Here is a 20,028-nt window from a genome sequence, read left to right as displayed (position 1 = left end):
TTAGCATGTGTGTTTGTGGTCAGAGAAAACTATAGAGAAGACTCATAAACCCTAGAAAGAAAGTCTCTTTGTGAGCTGTGTGCGTGTGTTTCCAAACTACTCCTGACCTCACTTAGGATCCGCTCAGCTGACCACAGTTTTGAGCGTGTGTGTGTGTGTGTGTGTGTGTGTGTGTGTGTGTGTGTGTGTGTGTGTGTGTGAGCATGGGGAAGTGGCTTTAGGGGAGGCAGCTTTACAACTGACATTGACAAGTCGTTTGGCACTCCAAACCTTCTAGTCCCACCACTGTCCTTGAAACTAGATCAACACGACAGGATATGTCTGCCTCTGTGTGTGTGTCGGATTTTTTCATGTCTCCTGGATCGTTTCCCATTTTTAAACCGCTATTTCACTCTTCATTCTGCTCCACACTCCTTTTTTCTATCGTTGTCCAACCACTTACTTGTGCACTGTACCCAACGCAGTAGCGTTTTCAGAGACGCTGTGCGTGTGTGCGAGAGAGAGAGACGTCGGCCTCATAAAACAAGGCCGGTCTTTTCCAAGCACTTACAGATAATCCCCACAATTAGCCACAAAGGCTGCAAAGCACTTTGATCAGCACAGGGCAATGTGGAACTCCTCACAGATATGCTCTTCTTCCATCGCTATCTATCTCTCCTCCCAGTTGCACTTTAGCAAACTGATATTAGGCACTGCATCTGTTAAGAGGAGGAGGCTCAAACGTCGGAGGCTTCTCTCTTCTTTCTGCTCCTCTTTCTCTGTTTTTTGTATCAGGATGAAACATGGCCCTTTTAATGTCTGGCAGCTTGGGGTTTGTGATTACAGCATGTAAGGCAGCTTGTTTATGGGTTGAGTTACTGTTGAGAGGCAAAGCCAGGCCACACAGATATTCGGCCTTGTTGAGAGGAGTAGAAGGCGAAGAGATGAAAGGAAAAGGGGGCTCGGGAAGAGAGAAAAAGAGGACAGCGATGCGATTGGGATGATAGCAAGCAGAGTGTCTTAGGAAGGCTGTAAAAGAGGGATGTTTTAAACAGCAGGGCTGCTCCATTAAAGTCAAGTTTATCGCTTAAAATTAAGTTAATCTAAAAGTAATTTGCGTTTAATGTAGTAGTGAATGGAGCCTTGAATCCCTGGTGGTTCTGATTTTGTTTACATTACATGATAAGGTCATTTGGTTGGTAGAAGGACTGTTCCCTTTAAAAGGACGACTTTGTTTGAGGTAATACGCTTTTTTCCCTGAGTTATCAAGAGTCGTATAGGAGCACATACTGTGCGCTCTCTGGGTTTTTTAAATGTGTTTAGTGCTGTGTTATGGTCTGTATGGAGAGAGAGGCCTGTATTTGTTGCTACACTGATTACTCATCAAACATCTGCCCAGATGTGTGTTCTCGGTCCTGCAAAGTAGGGCTGGGCCATATCATGCCGTTCACAGTGATACCTGTATAATGTTGGGCGATGATAAGAAAATTAAATATGGCGATAGAATATGGGTGAAACGCGCATGCGCAGTGCCTTTGTTTTCATACGCAAACGTCGGAAAAAGCATGGCGGCGATGGAGAATGAGAAGGGCGAAAGCGGCTCGGTGAATGAAACGGATGAACCAGAATGAAACGGATGAACGGAGGGTACTCCGGAACAAACCAGAACTGGTTTGTAAAAATGCTGCAACTTCACTGGTGTGGAGCTGGTTTAGCTTTCGTCCGTCAGATACACAACAAAGCACTATTTTTGGTAGTGCATGCTAGCGGGCCGTCGTTATTACTGTTATTATCGAACCGATTTTCTGTGCTACACGGCGCTCAAAAATCTGTCAAAAAATGTGTTCGTGCGACTTTGCTAAGCTACGAAGCTGCACCGCTTGATGGATTGTCGGAGCATTACGGCTATCGTAGGCGGAGCCTCGCGGAGTGATATGTACTGTGCTTCAACATAATATTACTTCATTGTGTGTGTATGATCTCTTTTTATGTTTTGTGCATATTATACATGGTTATGCTGAGGATATGTCGGCCAGTTTCCACTGGAAATGCTTTTTGGTTAAACTGTCAGCGAGGAATTTGCATTTGCACTGTTACATTTTTATATAACTTTAATGCACATAAAAAGCAGCTGCTTGTTTAAGTGAAAACACATTGATGGTTTTTTTGCACTAATAAAGTTGTGGAGTTGTAAAGTATTTTTTCTCGCCTCACTTATATCGTCAGTTATATCGTTATCGCAGATTTTCAAATATATATCGTGATAAATATTTTGGCCATATTGCCCTGCTCTCCTGCAAAGGCCTGTAAAGGTGTTCTGTGGCATCTGACATGAAGATGATGGCAGCAGATGCAGTTGTTGTTGTTGCTGCTGTCGATCAGGCTTCTTTCTGCATATTCACTAAGAACCTGCTCATAGCTGGCAGGTCATCAACATTCCTGGGATCATACCAACAATCTCACCAGTCAATGAACTTTAGTGACATTTTATAGGCTCTTGCCACCTTACAGTTTCCCACACGTACATTGTATTGATTGATGTGTCCTGATGGGGCCTGTTTTTCAAACCCGAACTGGATAAGCAGAAGCTTTCGCTTCTTGTTTTCCCGTGAGTTATTGGTTATGTTGCTGGTACACAGAATGTCCAATTAACACTTCCAAAGACACACAGGAACACACAAGCATGCTCGCACACACCCCACCCCAGAATACACACTTAGATACACTTGTTCACTGGAATGCGCAAACTTCACATCCCACTCAGACGCACACACATTTTCAGGAAAGCAGATTAACTCATACACACATGCAGCCAGCCTTACCAGGGAATATGATGACTCAGTGATGACCCCGCAACATATCTCTCCTCTTTCACACTCCTCTTGTCTGTTTCTCAGCCCTCTTCCCTGGCCGTTCACATAACCCTCCCGGACTCTAGAGGGGGAAGGAAAGGGGGATGAAAGAGGAGGAGGGGAAGTAGATGGGTGGGGAGGGATGAGAAATTAGAAGGAGGGGGTATGATAGGGCAAACAGTGTGTATGCGTGAGTGTGCAGAAATAGCTCAGGGTAAACACAAGCTAGTATGGGAACTTAACCATCTTAGCACTGTGCCACTGTAGAAAGCCCAAAGACCTCTCAGCTGCACATCCCATGCTGCTCTGTGTTTGGTCCAAAACATCTTACCAAGCTGGCATCACCAGTGGTTTAGGTTCTGCCTTTCTAAATGAATGTGTCATTATTAAAAGGTTTTTGGGGACAACACCAGCTAGAGTTAATTTAAGGTTTAACCAACTCTGTTTATACATTTGGAACATACAACTCTAAAACGGGTGTTATAATCTGTCCACTTGTATGCGAGGGTTGGCTCTGGTCCGAGTGATGTACATTTAATAATGACAGTGAGAGTTTCTGTGCAAGAATCTGTCCTCAAGAGATGACGTTACAATGCAGGAACTATGCCTATTAAATACAGGTCGACTAAGTGCTCTGTAGGTGATCTACATGCAATGCTCCAATTCATAAACAAAGATGTAGCCATTTAATTTCAATAATTGCAATCATTTGTAACTGGGACGTGAGTAAAGTAAAACTGCAAACCCATTAACTCACTTTGGTTTCCCAGTATGAGATTGGGATTATCCCCTTCTTCAATCATTTAAGTTCTTCTCTGATTTACTAGTTTTACTGAGGACTGTGAAAACGTTGTGAGGCTTCTCTATAGTTTTCTGTAACTATAAATGGCTTGAATCTGAAAAACCTGTGCGCACCGAGCTTCGATCCACCTGCACTGATTACATAATGCTTCTGATGTTGCCTCCTCATATTCCAAATAAGTGAATGCTGCTGGCAGCAACATCACAGTCACAACATAAGACGTGCTGTGTTGCAATCTCTAGTAAACCCAGTGTAATTCCTTTAAACACCCCTCTCCCAACAATTTGCATTCTAAGTAAGAATTCTCCAAAAAATGGACCGTTGGTAAATCTGGCCTTTTGTACCATAGTGTTAATCTAATTAAACAGCAACTCTATAAGGATGCTGGAGAATGAAGGTTGTACTATTTACCAGAATATTCCATACTTTCAGTTTCAATTTGGTCAACTCGGCAAATTCTGATGGCATCACAGGAAAACATGCTGTGACTCATGTATGGATGCATTACATTCAAATGCAGTGGGTATTATGAAGCCTCATTTTCCAGGTGCCAGGTTAATGTTATAAAGGGTCATAATTTAGCGACATCACAATCTTTTAGGTGCTTTAACTAACCAGACAACAAACTTACCGTAATAAGATGTAAGAAACCAAACACCCAAACGGAATGGGACATGAGACGGCAGTGAACTGGTGGACAAACTTGTGATTTATTGTGCCAGACTTTGTTTTGCTCTCCAACTGGGCTGTTTGGACTGGTGGCTAGTTACAGCTGCGCTACATCAGGCAGCAGCACCAGTGAACATTTCGTGCGTTCAAGTGTTATACCAGCAGTTTCTGATTATAAAAAAACAATATCACAATGCACAATTCAAAGCGCACGAGATAAGCTGTGGATATTGAATGTGTTATGTTTCTAAATATACAGTTGTGCCATATATACAACTGCAATTTGATACAACTGCATACCCATCTTATAGCAGCACGCAGCAGACTAGGACAGACACGCACAGACTGTGATATGAACACGCAGAATATTCACCATGTCAATCTTTGTTGTTTTTAGCTCATTCGGCTACACAGACCTTAGTCAACAAGTTTATTAACACGAAGAACCAAACAGACCAGCTCCTCCTTTTATTCAGCGCAGTATGAAGACCCACACTGTTGACTTCGGATCATAATTCATAAAAAAGCATTACCCTGAGGTTTGCTTTGACAAACTTCAAAGTGTGTGTGTATCCATGTCTGTGCTAATTTGATTTGTGTCATCTAATAGAACACTGTCCCTCATGCTTCACTATGCAGTGTTGCTAATTCCAGTAAGACAGACCATAATTAGGCTAATGCTTTAGATGATGTGACTACTGTACATCAGACGACTAAGAGGGTGACAGACAGTGACGGGAGACATGGATAGAGTACCACAGCCCTGGGAAAGGACAGATAAGGGAAGCAAGTGGCCGAACTCTGGGTCATTTGGCAAGGAAAGAGAGTCAGAGCTAGCTGGGCATAGCCTTGGGAAAAAGTGAGAATCCCCCGGAGGAAGGCAGCGTTGACCCAGCAGGGAGAGACTTATGGAGCCTGAGCAGGAGAGTTGCGAGTGCTGCTGGGAACTGAGTCCCCAATGTCCTGCCAGGATACTGCCTTCTCCCCCGACCCCTCTGGACACACACACACATATGCACTGTAGCCCTCATCCTGCTTCAGGTCACGGGTTTCTGGGCAGCTTCCCACCGATTAGGTTCCCTTCCTCTCCTCCCTCCATCAGAGAGCCAATAGAAGTGACAGACTGGGACAGATGGATGTTAAAATTAGTTGTGGCTGAACTCTGGCTGTCACTCTCCATCCCACATCTCTTCTTGAGAAATACTGGTGCACTGTCGGCAAGGCCATAATCACAGTCCACGGTGTGTGGCAACAACAATTCTGGAAACCTTTTTCTTTTTCATAGTTTACATCCTTTTGCTGGTGAATAGATCCAAAATGAAAAGCACAAACAACATATTATTCTGCCCTGGGCCTCCAGCGTCAGTGTTTCTAGTTACAGGTTGTAGAGGTCCACATCCATATGTTGCAATATCTGCGTCACGTTTTGTATCCATATCGGTCTATTCTGATTCTTCTTTGATCAGATCAAAGCCAATTGTACATACTGTCTGCATGAATATTTTTGTAAATGGTCAGCGTAGTATGGTGCACAGCTTCACAGTGGCCCTTTTGATGTTTATACTGGCACTACTTTTCCTACCATTCACCTAAAGAGTGTTGAACTCCTCCTCTTTCATTATTTTAGGAGAAATGCTGTGTTTCTCCAACAAATAGAGCAGAGGTTCATGCTCCTTTTCACATCTGGGATCACAACAGTCTCAGACATCTAATCTTATCTAGAGTGTTTGCACTTGTGAATGGTACGGCCCATATTATCTGTGTGTTTACTGTCCTTGAGTCTGAACTGTGGGTGAACCTTGTCAAATCTGCTTTTATGATGTGGACCATTTTCATTAAAATGGCTCTCCCCCACCTTCACTCGTAATTAAAAGGCAGTGGGAGACTGGTGGTACCACCTCATATACCAGACCAGACAGTACCTGGCCTGGGGGTTACCACAATGTTTACGCTCCTACGCAGTTACCACACAGGCAGGCATTTAAAGTATATGACTTTTTGTAAGGCTGATGCGGATATTTGGGGTTTTTTCATTGGTATAAGATGGTAATATATTTGTAATTTAACAAATGTATTCATTTTTAGAACGTAATAGATTTGTGGTCATTGTTATATCAGAGGATTTCCTCTTAAAAAGAGCCACTTAAAACAGTTAGTCTGCAAGTTTCCTTAAAAAAAAGTATGATGTGCTGTGGCTCCAGTGGTAGCGCAGGTTGCCTACACCTCATAGCCTCGGTGGTTCGAGCCCTGGCTTCCTCTACATGTGCTGAGGTGCTTCAGTGTGTGTGTTACATAGAGAGAAACTGTTTCAAGTCAGTGTGCAGTGACAGCCTGTGCGCCTTCTTTCAGTGACACTGATAAAAAATTAGTCTGTGCAGTTATAGAGCTAACTGTGGTTAGCCAGGTATGACTTAACTGAACGGGTAGTTTTAAGGTGTTCTCCAGTACTAGGCCCTGAAGGAAGAGACACACCAAAGAAGCGATGAGTTCATCTGTAGTGCCAAAATGCTTGCACCAAGGTCCCGTTCATCTGAAATGAAAAATCCGATGAGAAAAAAGAACATTTTAGTTACCTGAGAGGAAAGTAAAAAATAAAAAAAGAGATAAGAAACTGAAATTATTTTGTGCACTTACAAAACTTACAAAACAACAAAAACGAATAAAGTAAAAAGATGTAAGAAATGCCCTTTGTTATATCAGTACAGTGAGCTTCGTCAGCACAACCTGTCCTGATTTATTGAGACCTTAAAAATTTGACTCAGCTTCCTCCAAAATGTGTACATGTTGTAATAATCTTCCACTAACAAGCACCTTCCATAATATGATAATGATATTATATAATTTATTATGATGTAAAGACTAAAACAATTAAACGAATGAAAACAAACTGAAACGAGCAGAAACACGTGGGAAACTAAATAGAATTAAACTGAACTGAAACTGAAACCTGTGGTTTGCACATTGTTACATATTTACAACAGAATCTTATATGCAAGGATGACATAAGAAAAGAAACTCTGACAAATGCCTTTCGTGTAACAACAGTTTTTTGATGCTCTGCTATGCTGTCGTACTACAGTCCAAACTAGTACGACAGTGCCTTGAACAGTCAGGAGAACATACCAGAAGAAATGATGTCTTCTGCGGTCTTTGTTGACTGGATTTCTCAGTCACACACATGGAGTTATTTTACTGCTGGAGATGTGAAAAATGGAACACCAAAAAAGGAACAACAATAGCCTGAAGTGTTCTCTTCCCCTCTCATCTTTCCACCCTGATTAAATGTTGTCACAGAAGGAGAAAAGCACATTTTCAACGCTCACGGTTAAACTTAATGTGCCTGTTTAGCCAAGAGAAAACAGCATGTTTCTAAATGGCCAAATTAGCAGGAAGCCATTGATCATCGTTCTTTAAAATGTGTTTCTATTTCCTAAACTCAGTTGTGAGTAAGACACAATTCAGCGCATTCCAGTAGGTCATACAGGAGTCTGTGTAAGTAGTTTCTCGCTGGAAAAGTGGCAGAGCTTTGCGTGGGTAAGCTATTCATTCTGCTGACAGGTTCCACATGTAAAAATCTTCCCCATCCTTAATGATCATGTGAGTTTGTCGTCCTTGTAAAAACACTGCCAGAAACGTCAGGCTTTGGTGTCAGGACCGTAGCGCTGTAGACTGAGGGCTATGATTGAAAGCAGTAAGTTCACACCCTTGCTTTCTGGGCTGTCAAAAGCCATTATGTGCTGAAGAGTATGGAACAGCTGCAGGAGATAATTGAGACTGTACGACTTTATGGCAATCACAATTAGAATGTCTGAAAGTGTTAAAGTATTTAAGCACAGGTTTGGTTTGCTGCGCGCAGGAAAGAAATCCGGCATGTGTCTGAAATGGGTGCTGTGACTAATACTTCAGGACCAATATGTAAACAAACTAAATGCATGTGTACTTAGTTACAAATGTAGCATAGGCACACATGCTTACTATCTGATCTTACTCAGAGCTTGTGTCACACAGGATTAACTGGATTCCAGGGGAACATTGTTTGCACAGACTGATAAGGAACAAGCTCGCTGTGCTTCATCAGACCATCTGATCACTGAAAGAGGATGTAAAAATGACATCGGGTCAGACTTTGGCTTTCATCAAAACCTTAGCCACTATAACAACAATGTTAGTTTGAACTAAGGGGGTTTAAATGCAACTGTACGTGAATGTGCGCTGATTTCACTGCAGATCAAAGAAACACAGTTTGCGAAATAACAGGGACGTGGCCTTTTCTGTTTGGGTGTCGGATTGAGTCAAAAGACCCCCTGAAAGGTCCATTACATGCTCATGGCGTGCACACAGGTAAAGGGTCTTGCCTTTAGTTGGTGGGGCTTCCTGTCTCTGAGTGTGTGTATTTAGGCAGTTCTGAGTAGATAATGGCCCTGGGAGGCTGAACTGTGGTGGTGTAATGGAGACAGATAACCAGCTTCACTGTAAACACCTGTCCTTGCAGTGTGATTCATGTTATACACACGTGTGGACGCACACACACACACACACACACACACACGCATAAAGGTGTTGGAGTCTGCTTGTTGTGTCTTTCCATTATCTCTTAATGTGTGACTTTTGGTTGTTTCAGAACCAAGTGTACATTCACAGGCACTGTGAATGTTAGTAGCGCAGGCGGCTGACTGCCTAGATACAAAACCAAATACCTAGAGTGGGTACTTGACAATAATGTATCGTAAAAGGATCCTCCTTAAGGGCCTAAACACACATGTTTACATGCATTTTTCTCTTTGACCTAATAGGATGTTAGAGCAACCAATCTCCTTTTTTTCAAATATAGTGTGTTCATTGGATTGTCTGTAGGCAGGCCATGGATATATGGGTGTACTGTGGATTTTTGAAAGCATACATGTATTTTGTAATATTTTTACATCATTATTATTTTTGATCAAACCTTAGGTGTATTTCAATACTATTATTACTCACTTATAATTTTAAACACTTTCTGTTGTGTTTATTCTAAAGTAATGTAACATTTTGTATAAAATCACGTCTTTAATGGACCACGTATCTCTAAAAAACTACATTTAATCATCTTAGAAACACCGGCCTACAACTTTAAAATGCATCACAGCTGAAGTCAAAGCCTTGAGCACTGGGCGATGTGGCTATCTGCCAAAATATTAATGGAAAATAAAGTGTTATATCAGCAAAACAGTGGATTAAACTTTGTACATTCATTCAAAGTAGTGATTTCTCACATATGCTAATCTGAGCCTGCAATGGTTCATTAAACCAGACGTGGCAGGTGTTCCCGTCTCCATCGTCAAAGCTTTAACGTACGAAACAAGTAATTCAAGTTTCTTACGTTGGCCGAGGTGGTTACTAAGCGAAAGCTCATTTGCTGCGATGATAAATGAGCGATCATCTACTTGCTGATGCTAGCTGTGTTTCCACACAGAGTGCAGATGGACGCTAGTTTCCCATCAGTCTGCTGTCAAAGACGAGTCTTTTGCGCATGTGCAAAACGCCAAAAAAAAAAAACCTGCTGGCCTCTCGGCTTGACAAGATTACAGTAAATGAGCGCTGCTTGCCTTGCTTGCTGTGACAGGATGCCAGTGATTGTAATGAAATTGTTTTCCTTGCAAGGTTTTTTTTGGTTCTGTTGTTTTGATGATATAAAAAAAAACCTAATTTTCCATAAATTGTTTCTTACATTGTTTTAAAATAATTTCTCGATGTAGAACTTTTCTATTCTGACATCATGCAGACATTTAGATGCCTTTCATTTCTGTGTCTGGTATTCATTTGGTTAAGCAATGGGCACATGTGGTTTGGTTGCATGCACTACTGTGCAACTGAGACACTCATGCCTGGTTCTATGCACATGACTTTCCGTGTGTGTGTGTGTGTGTGTGTGTGTGTGTGTGTGTGTGTGTGTGTGTGTGTGTGTGGACGCCAGGCTGTCTCCAATGGAGGAGGCCCAGTGTGTCAGTGCGGAGGTGGAAGGGGAGAGCTGGGCTAGTCTCTATAAATCAGGCCAGATTACAGAGGCAGAGAGGCCTGCAACTCCCCTCCACTACCCAGCCTTCTCTGCTTTATGTCAGCCGACACACACACCACTACTGTATGGTTTAATAGACGCTGTTCTAGCACCAGATACCTTGGTAGACAGACGTCGTCTTAGGCCTCGCACTATGCTTTTCTATTGTAGATGACTGTGTTGTTAACACTCTCTGTAGGGTTGTGCTTGATATGGTGTTCCCATGCAGCACAGCTATATTTAAGTTTGAGATAAGAGGCAGTGGTAATTGTTAAGCGTCACAAAATAGTAAGCACCTTTTTTAAGATGTTTATACTGTAGAGATTTTAATAGTCAGAGAAGGAGAAACTTGGCAGAGAAAGTGCACTGACAGTAGCCCACAGAGCCGGCTGAATGCAGCCACAGGACATGTTATGTTTTGATTAGGAGTGAAGCCACATTCGCAGACATTCACGACTCGGCGTGATTGGCTATGATGTATTTGTATGTCTTTATTCCTGCTGTGATTAAAGGAAACGTTGCTGACACTGACTTTGGAAAACATGCCGATCACCGAGGCAAGTTAAAGGACTGAATCGTGGAAACAAAAGAAACACATACTTGCAAATTACTGCATGTAGCGAGCAACAAGTAACTGTGATATATTCTTCATGTAAGCCAGAAGTAACCAGTTTTTCTTAGACACACGTTTATTGCCTGGTGTAAGTCACAATCATACAGAAGAGCTAAAATCTAACATTGTTGCTACAACTTGATTGCAGCATAGAGTTTGGATGTGGCGAGTGAGGATCACTACACAGAAAAATAATTACTTTTGCTGTTAGTGAGCATTATGACAACCACCTACTGGTATAAAAAAAGAAACTAGAATTGGTGTTAGATGACAGACTTGAAGTCTTATCTGGTTCTTGTTGTTTTAGGACTGGTTTTTCTCTTTTTCTTCATTGCTGTTTGGTTAGCTTCGAGGGAGATAACCAGTTTTCTCAGTCTTTCAAAAACAAATCCACGTCCACAGTGTTATCCATGTCATCCAGTGTTATCTCGCAGACCACTGCACATTAAAAATAAAGCTGATAGGGTACGTTGCGTCTTACTATTTTTTCTGTTATGTTTTGTTTTTATTCTTGTGTGTTCTTGTTCTGTTGCTATCCCAATTTTTTATACAGGACCTTTAAGGGTTTTATAGATTATTATTGCCAAACCTCGGCTCCTCCTAAGAAACTGAAGCTGTATGGGCTCACTACTTTTTTTCCCAGTCCCAGAGCCTCAATGAAAGCCCTGATGGAGCTTTTTACAAGCAGCTCATGCTACCTCCTGACACAAGGAGTATGTAGTTTATTCATCATGGACATCTTTATTCTGCTATAATAATTTGTCTTGCAGCCACTTAGCGGTCACGGCTGTATTTGAAGTTTTTCTAAATCAAGTCTGTCTCGGGATCTTGGCTTTTGATCTTCGGGCAGGGCTTTTAATGTGTCCATTCTTCATCTCTGACACCAAGAGTGATTATTTGTTATGTTTTCAGTAGCCCTATCGTTCGGGCAGCTCGGTTCGCCCGTCTATATAATCCCCTCCAAAACCTTCCGATGTAAAATAATGGTTTTCGTGTTTTTCTTTCCTATTTTTGGGCAAGGAAAGCTTGCAATATGATGTTATGGCCGTCCAGCACTTTCTCTCTGTTCTCTCTCACCATAGTTTGGAATTTAATTGTGTTTTGACAACTCTTTTCCATAGCTGGCCCAATTATAGCCTACAGTTGGGCTGGTAATGATAGTTGTTAATGGGGTGAAAAATGGACGTGCATCTCTGACAGAAACCATAAGCAGATCCTTTGAAAGGAGCCAAGGAAAGCACAAGCAGGAATGACCCAGCAGTGCTCCCGTCCTCGTAAGGCCTTTATATAGCATGCGAGGCTCCTAGCATCTCCTACAAGGCTTTTACTGGCCTCTTATGTGTGTAAGGCAGCTATATGGTCAGTATTAAAACATCAGAGCAGTCAGTAGCAACGTCAGGGCTACTGTACGAGGCCATGGGAATGGCTGACCCATCGCACACACACACACAGACACACTTTTCGAAATGTCGTCAAATTTCTCACGCTTTTTTCTCTTCCTTTCCGCTTGCCACTCCTCCTCCTCCTCCTCCTCCACAGCCTCCTTTTTTTCCCTCATTTCTCTTTTCGCAGGGAAAGTATTGATCGGCCTCTTCCCAAAGTTATTTTTAATCAAAGATAAACAAGGAATCCACATTTCCTTGGGAGACGAGGGGTTGCTTGAAGTGTCCTGCTCTTTCTTACAGTTTTCTTTATGCTCGAGGGAGGTGCCGAACGGGAGAGATGGAGCAAGAAAGTCGAGCGCGCTCGTCACATGAGCGGGGGCGGGTCCGACGGGTGTTTAGAGAATAGCACAAGTGCCACCAAAGAGTGGGAGACGTGGGAAGTCCGGCTTTAGTCTCAGTTAGTTGTAGCACATCCTATTATTATCCCCTGGACTGTGTGACAAAGCTGACCAGAAGAGACCCCAAACACACACACACACACTTAGCTAGACTTCTCCCCTCTCACACAAACACAGGCCAGGCCATTCCCAAGTCTTATTTCTTCTGGACTTATGGGAACACTTAAATTTAGCCCTGGCAGGGAGTGCAGGCATAATAATCAAAGCCCTTGTCACCAGGCTCTCAGTGCTAGGTGGTCTCGCTGCTCCTGAGGGAAGTTCTCACCCAGTGGAAAGCATACTTCCTCCTTGGCACACTTGGGTCCTCTAATTATTGGGGGGGGGGGGGTTATGCTAATGCTCATACTTTTACAAGCTAACATGATTGACACCTGTGGAACACACCCTAAAAGTATAATTATAGTAGTAATAACAAATTTAATCATGTTGTTGCTTTTTCCTACCATCAGTATGATGGGCCCGCGCTCCTTCGTGGTCGTGGCTGACTTTGGAGTTCAGATATTACTATTTTATTTAGCTCAATAATAGTTTCTAAACAAATGCAATGGCCCTTGTTTACTAATGTGTGCATGTAAGTCTTCTTACCCTGCGTAAAAACAAGAAAATCTGAATGCCACACCACCACTTTTCTATATAAGGAAATACTTTTACCTCCCGGTGGGAGTGGAAATGAATTTGCAAGAAACTAATAAAAGTCAGACTAAACCGAGACAACTGTGTCCAAAGAAGAAGCCAGAAAAGCCACAGCTTGTTTTTTAAAGAAGATAAAAAGTAGCAAGAATCAAGGTGAAATAGCAGAGATTCTGAATATTGTTTCCCTTGAGACAATCAGTGTGGTGCAATTTTAAAAAAAACGTCGATATGAAAAAAGACCGACTATGACAAGCAGCGTGTGATCTGTCAGTCTGAGACAAGAAACTCACTGCAGTGAGGAGAAAAGTCCAGATACTCCAACATCTGTGAATTAGACATTAGAGAGTACGTGATGACATCCAGTAATAACGTGTCATTTTGAATCAAATCTAATTTAACATGAGGTGAGATAACGAATACTAGGAAATGTGTAAAGATTCCTCTGAGTTTTTGTGTCAGATTGAAGTTATAAATTCACAAAAATAAAGATAATTCTTTTAGCAAATACTAGGGGTGGGGGAAAAAATCGATACTGTGTAGTATCGTGATATTTTGTTTGCTAATAATGTATCGATACAGGGACAGCAGAAATCGATATTTTGTTACAAAAAAGGTTTTTGTGCTCTGACTTCAGAGCATGTTGATCCTTTTTCTGAGCAAGAATCCTGACATTCCTTCACTGTCCAAATGTGTTTAACTTGTTTTTGGCAGCAATAAACATGACAGTTTACTTATTTTAATTTAAGACATGTTTTATTTTAATTAAGTTTAAAACTTTTTTATTTAATGTAAAATTATATTTTGTTTTAATTTACTTTCAAATTCTTCAGTTGCTGAAGGGGCTGCATAGTTTTCATAAATTGCATAGTTCAGAATAGCTGTAATTGTACCAGGTGGTTGCATTCAGTTAAGTTGGACTAGACTGTAATACAAACCGTTCAGTTTGTCAACAATAAAACTGAAATGAGAGAAAGACTGAGTGTGAGACTTTGATATTAGATAAAATGAATATTGATAAAGTTTACCTTTATGTACAGAATCTGAATATCGCAAAATATTTTAAAAAATTGCGATAATATCGTATCGTGCGTTAAGTATTGTGATAATATCGTATCGTGGGATGTATGGTGATTCCCACCTCTAGCAAATACCCTCAGAATCTGTTATTATTTATCTCTTTACTCTGGGAAGGAGAATTATTTAGGAACATTGAATATGGCTGCTATAGACTGGTTATCACTTCCTTAAATTATCGGGTCATTCTAAAACAATCACATTTTAGATTCAGAGTGTTTCTGACTCGCTTCAAATTTCTTTCTGGTTTCTGGATACTTTCATACACTGTAACCATTGGCCATATTATTTAAGCAACATCTCTGTTGTAACATGATTTTGTTACTTTGTTTTTGGTAATCTGTGCTTCTGTCCATCATCCTAACTTAGCCACAGGGAGCTGGAGCCTAGCCCAGTTGACATTAGGCAAGAGGTATCCCAGACAAGTTGCCAGTCCATTACAGAGGGGTCATATTTATTAATGGGTAAATTCAATGAGTAACAGCTGACTTCAAGTCACAACTACCAACAAAAAACTCCAACAACTCGTAAAGTTGCCACGAGCGATGACAACGACTTGTAAAATCAGTCGACTACTATTAAAGGCTGGGGATACTTTACCCTCGTGTTTGGGTGTGTCTCTGTGTGTACTCGCAATCGAGTGTTAATGTTATTCATCGTGTAACAACCCCCAGGAGGTCAAAGGTGATGAGGTGCTAAGAAGTTCTTTGACACTTGACACAAACACACACACTGGCTGCTGTGGCTCCCCGCAGAGCAGGACTGTCACCACCTGGAGTGAAGAACTAATTAGCCTGTGATCTGTGACATAACCCGTGCTCGTGTACAGATGAATGCATGTCTGCATTATTTTGCCTCCTAACTGTTCTCTTTTCTCTTTTCCATGTGGTCCTGCTGATGACGTGGGATGGATTCTAACAGGTCAGTGTTCTTTCATTTTATGAGATTACCAAATGAAATTGACGGCGAGGTCTCTGTGAAATCCCTTTGAAACGGAGAGGTCGTGAGGCTGCCCTTTAATTGTGCTTTTAATGGTGACCCCTTGGTGCCCCAGTGTAAATAAAAGTGTCAGACAATAAAGCCATCACGCCAATGCCACTATTATCAAATAATGCTTAAAGCCTTTATGTTTATGTTTTAGACGACCTCTTGCTGCGTTATTACCTGACACTTCACGTTTCAGAAAGAAATTTCCTGTATTAACTTCTCAGAGTTGCACAGACCAGGGTCCACATTTCTTTATCTCTGCATTGCTGAGGCAGTGAGCAAGAAGACAATAAGTATTATGTTGTTTCTTAGCTTCATTTTGTACATATATATTATATTATGCTCAGTTTCTTAATATTTTACTATGAAATCAATAAAATGCTGTTCAGTTATTCACCTTAACGTAAGCAGAGTTTCAATCACTGGAGCGCTGGGAACGCCCGCCTTCCCCGTGTCCTCAATGATGGCTACACCCCTGCTGTTAGTAATATTTACTAAAGTGTATAAAAAAAATAGACAGTTTCTACTGGCAGCTTTGGTCAAACTGAGTGTGCAAAGCACAGATGTAAGTCGGCAGGTACAGTATTTAAATCCCTGTGCTGGTGATGTCATTCGTGCACATTCCCACAACATGAGCAGCGTTGCGTGTTCTTCTAGGCGCATATAGCTTTATTGCTCCATTCGTCACTGCCAGTATTTCGGGGGGGTTTTCACACTCCCAAGGTGAATAGGAATGAGTGATGGCCAATAGGCTCAGCTTTCTTCAATCTTCCTCTTCTCCCTCTATTCCGTGAGAAACTCAGGGAGGATGAGGGAAGTGGGGCTCCTCATCAATCCATCCACAGAGAGAGAGAGTGACGGGGTTCTGAGGAAGAGAAGGTGTGGGAGGCTCGGTTTAGCCAAGGGGAGTCCCAGCAGCGATCCACGCACACGCGCACACACGTACACGTACGCAGAGGAAGAATAACACCCATATATCTGGCGCGTCAACAACCGGCCTCTGTTTGCACAGCGCTGACACCGGCACAGCCAAACTGCTACTGGAGTTTCTCATCACACGTTCGGTGCTGTTTGTGTGTGTAGGTGCACAACCGGGCGCTTTGATTCTGTGTGTGTTGGCACGCATTTCCATCTGTATTTGTTTTTCACGAGCACAAGTGTTGGCTGCCCCCAGGTGTGTGTGCGTGAGAGCGTGCCAGATGGCAAAGTGGATCTGTCCACATCGGTCCACACTGGAATATTGTCATAGCCACAGTAGGGAGTTCTTTTGTGCATATGGTTGTTTGGAGTTATTTTATTTAATGCTGTTTGAAATATTTTTTTGTCTCTTTCTGTCAAATATACGCAACTAATACATATTTGCAAACCTTGACACCAACACCGTCTTCACTACCACTTTAACTGGGAATCGCACTAACTCGTGCTGTGTTGCCCACAGTACCAGTACCACGTTGGCTAACTTTTGTTTAGTTTACTGGATTGACTTAAAGTGCAACCATCAGGAGTCTTAAATTCACGACTCTGGTGAGTGAAATCCTTCTAGTGAAAATATCTGAATCTGTCACTGATGCTTTTGTCCCGCCCCCTTTGACAGCTTTGCTTCAATGCAAACATTGTGCCACAAGCTGTGTCCGTCTTCTCATTTAGTTTTGTTTTTGCCGAGACCGTCTCCTTTTTTCGGTATGATGAACGATCAGCAGCTAATCTTCTGTTGGTCTCTCTTTCTCTAACTGGACTGCTGCCCACCTCTCCTCTGTGCGGATTTAGCAAACTACAGATCTCCCGATTGGAGGCGAGATTGCCTTTTTGACAGATGAGGTGGAAACGTCTGCTTTTTTTTCTGAGAAGTATTAAGTCTGGTATGTTTTGTGCACTTTGCATGCAAAGAATTTGGCTCTAGTTTGTGGATAACATCCAGAGCTACTGAGCCTTTTCTTCTTCGAAATTCTGTGAAGTGCAATGAATACTTCAGTTGAAGATCTTGCAAAGTCATCCCCTTCGAGGCTGCGAGAAGGAACTCTGTAACTTATTGCCCTTAAAAAAAGAAATCACTTAGCTCTCTGTTTGATCTCCTTTGTGAAATATGCCGCCAGACAGCGTTTCACATAATCCCGCGCCGTTCGTAGCCGACGACGGGCCTTATGACTGCAGTAAATTACAAAATGGCCGACCTAAGCAGAGGAGCTAGAAAAGTAGAAGAAGAGGGAGGGAAAGGATGGCAAAAACACACTTTGGTAAACTAGCGTCTCCCCCACCTCTGCTCCAGCTCCCTGGGATCAAACAAGAGGGAGGATTTGGACGAGTAAATCATTTCCTTCAAGTGGTGAACTCTCAGGGCCAGCAGAATGAGTCAGACGTGTGTGTTCATATCAAGTGGAGGCATCACAGTAACACTTTGCCAGAAAGCCTTTCTGCTTTTCTCTCACACTCTTCCTCAAATGATGGAAAATGTTGGACTTTGAAGTTCCGATAAGGAAAATTCATCACATTCTCTCAGGCTGCCTTTGCTGGTGAAACCATTACGTCTACCGATGTTTATTGGGCGGTGCCCCGAGTCACCGAGTAGAAAAACATCCTTTCATCTTACCAAAGAAAAATTATTAGCCAAGCGTTTCAAAACCCTTTGGCACAATGCTCCGCATTCATTTATTATTAACCTTCGAGGCTAAAAAGGAAGGGTTACGCTAATTTAGTTTGTATTTTTAAGGGGATTTTTCTGCACGTGAGCAAAAATGTGAGGTCGTAATTAATTAAGGTAACAGAGAGGTTTAGAAAACAGCTGCATCCTCACCTGTAGCAGGAACATTGTATCCAAGTCTGATTGTTGATTCGTGGCCTCACTCTGACATTTGGCAGAGATTCCCCTCCCTGTCTGCGAATCACTGCGGCTAATATTACAGTCACTCTGAAGATTGAACTTGTGACATTTATAGCCGTGCTGTGATATTATTGTACCAGTGTGTTCAGAGCAACCCCTCCTTTGGAAACAGCCCCTGTTTTTGCTTTTACAGCTTCACCTAGCACTTCTGCCCATCTTATAAAACTCCCTGCGTTTGCGTGTGAGCGTGTCAGATGTGGGAATGTTTTATCTTTCCTCAGTTATCCTTTTTCACTTAATGACTATTCCTCTGGACGCCACAGCCAGACGTTGTGTTAAAAGTTTCCTCCTCTGAGGTGTAATGCAATCTCGCCACGGTCAAAGAGCCTGACAGGGCTGGAGACACTGGTGTGTGTGCGTGTGTCAGTAAGACTGGGGCCTGTCACTATGTGCTCGACAAAGCAGTAGCAGTGTGTCCACGGCGCAGTACTTTGACTCCATGCGTTTGTGTTGCTTTGTTTAATCTTGCTTACCTGCAAGTGTGTGTGTGTGCGCGCGTGTGTGTGTTTCTGGTTTGAGGTTATTGTGAGCGCCGGGTGAAAAGAAGCAGAGCCTGGATCTGCTTTCTATCACACCGATCTGCTGAGGGCCAGAAAAGACCCGACTTCTCACACACAAACAGGCGCACACACCTATTCATGCACGGTTGATTAAACCAGCCAATAGTCAAACAGAACAAGAAGGCACGACTAAAACTCGCTGGGCTGCACATGCAGGGCACAAACACTCCAGCAGCACCTGGTGTAAAAATAGATTTCACGCAGTGTTGTTTTGTAATCTGCAATAATCCCAAAACAATCCATACTAAGAAATATCTGCAAGTCTCACACAGCGTTGTACATCAAATCCATACAATTAGTCTATTCATCCGTTTTAGTCGTGAATTTTGAATTATGTTTTCATTTTATAAACTTTTAGTATAATATCTAAAATCTAAATCTTTAATTAATTAACTTAAATTATGTTAATGAATTGAACTTGTCTGAAAGATGTGGCAAAATGACAGGAAGTAAATGTCCTCGCTGTGTTTCCATAAAAGTTAAGCACATCTTCAGAAATGACATTAAAACTTGTGTGACAGGCATCACAGGGTGCTTTCTTTACTTGCTCGTTTGCAGCTTGAGGGCATTGATTACATCATATGTAATGGATCAGAAATCATAAAAATGCTTGTTTTCATATCTCAAAGTGAGGGTGGTTTTCAGATAAATAGCAGAAGGAATGTGCTGAATTTTGGCATTACGTGCTCATAATCTTGTCATAAAATTGATGAAACTGAAAGCGTATGACTTCTGTCATTCACTTAACGGGCTCTACACATCACTGCCATGCCACACAGACACAAAGCCTGTAATAAACATGTCATGGGAGGCTACTCAGCTAACCACCAACAGTATGTGAAGGAGCGAGTTAGAAAACTTCTAAATCTAAAAACTAGGATCATGTAATAAACATGTCCCTGTGACTGTGGTTACCATACAACACGTAATCAAGTCTAAATAATAGAGCAGTCCATGCAGGGCACATTTAGAACTCATATAATGTACAATAGAAAAATTCATGTCTGACTTTAAAATACAGCCTAGTGATGTCACAGCTGGTAAAATTCTTGCATTAATTATGATTTGAAAGTTTTGGCTGTAAAAATGTTGTTTTCTCTTCTC

At 42.0% G+C, this 20,028-nt stretch overlaps 1 protein-coding gene across 3 annotated transcripts in view; it reads left to right on the top strand.

Annotated features, from left to right (window-relative positions):
• Positions 1 to 20,028, top strand: part of bcas3 (BCAS3 microtubule associated cell migration factor) — a 321,470-nt gene that overhangs the window by 229,335 nt on the left and 72,107 nt on the right. The window contains exon 23 of one of the 3 annotated variants that reach the window (XM_086260595.1): positions 15,421 to 15,559. The exons of the other annotated variants lie outside the window; for them this stretch is intronic. Within the exon in view, the coding sequence (XP_086116721.1) occupies positions 15,421 to 15,443 (23 nt within the window). The 3' untranslated portion in view covers positions 15,444 to 15,559. Of the gene's footprint in view, positions 1 to 15,420; positions 15,560 to 20,028 lie in introns of those variants that run through there. 3 annotated transcript variants of the gene reach the window in all.

This window comes from Aulonocara sp. 'chitande type north' Nkhata Bay, linkage group LG14 (assembly GCF_057382095.1).
Source record: "Aulonocara sp. 'chitande type north' Nkhata Bay isolate Kocher_YH1m ecotype deep benthic linkage group LG14, A_spYH_male_GT1.1, whole genome shotgun sequence".
NCBI lineage: Eukaryota > Metazoa > Chordata > Actinopteri > Cichliformes > Cichlidae > Aulonocara > Aulonocara sp. 'chitande type north' Nkhata Bay.
Note: the sequence above shows the minus strand (reverse complement) of the source record. Positions and strands in the feature narration are given on the sequence as shown.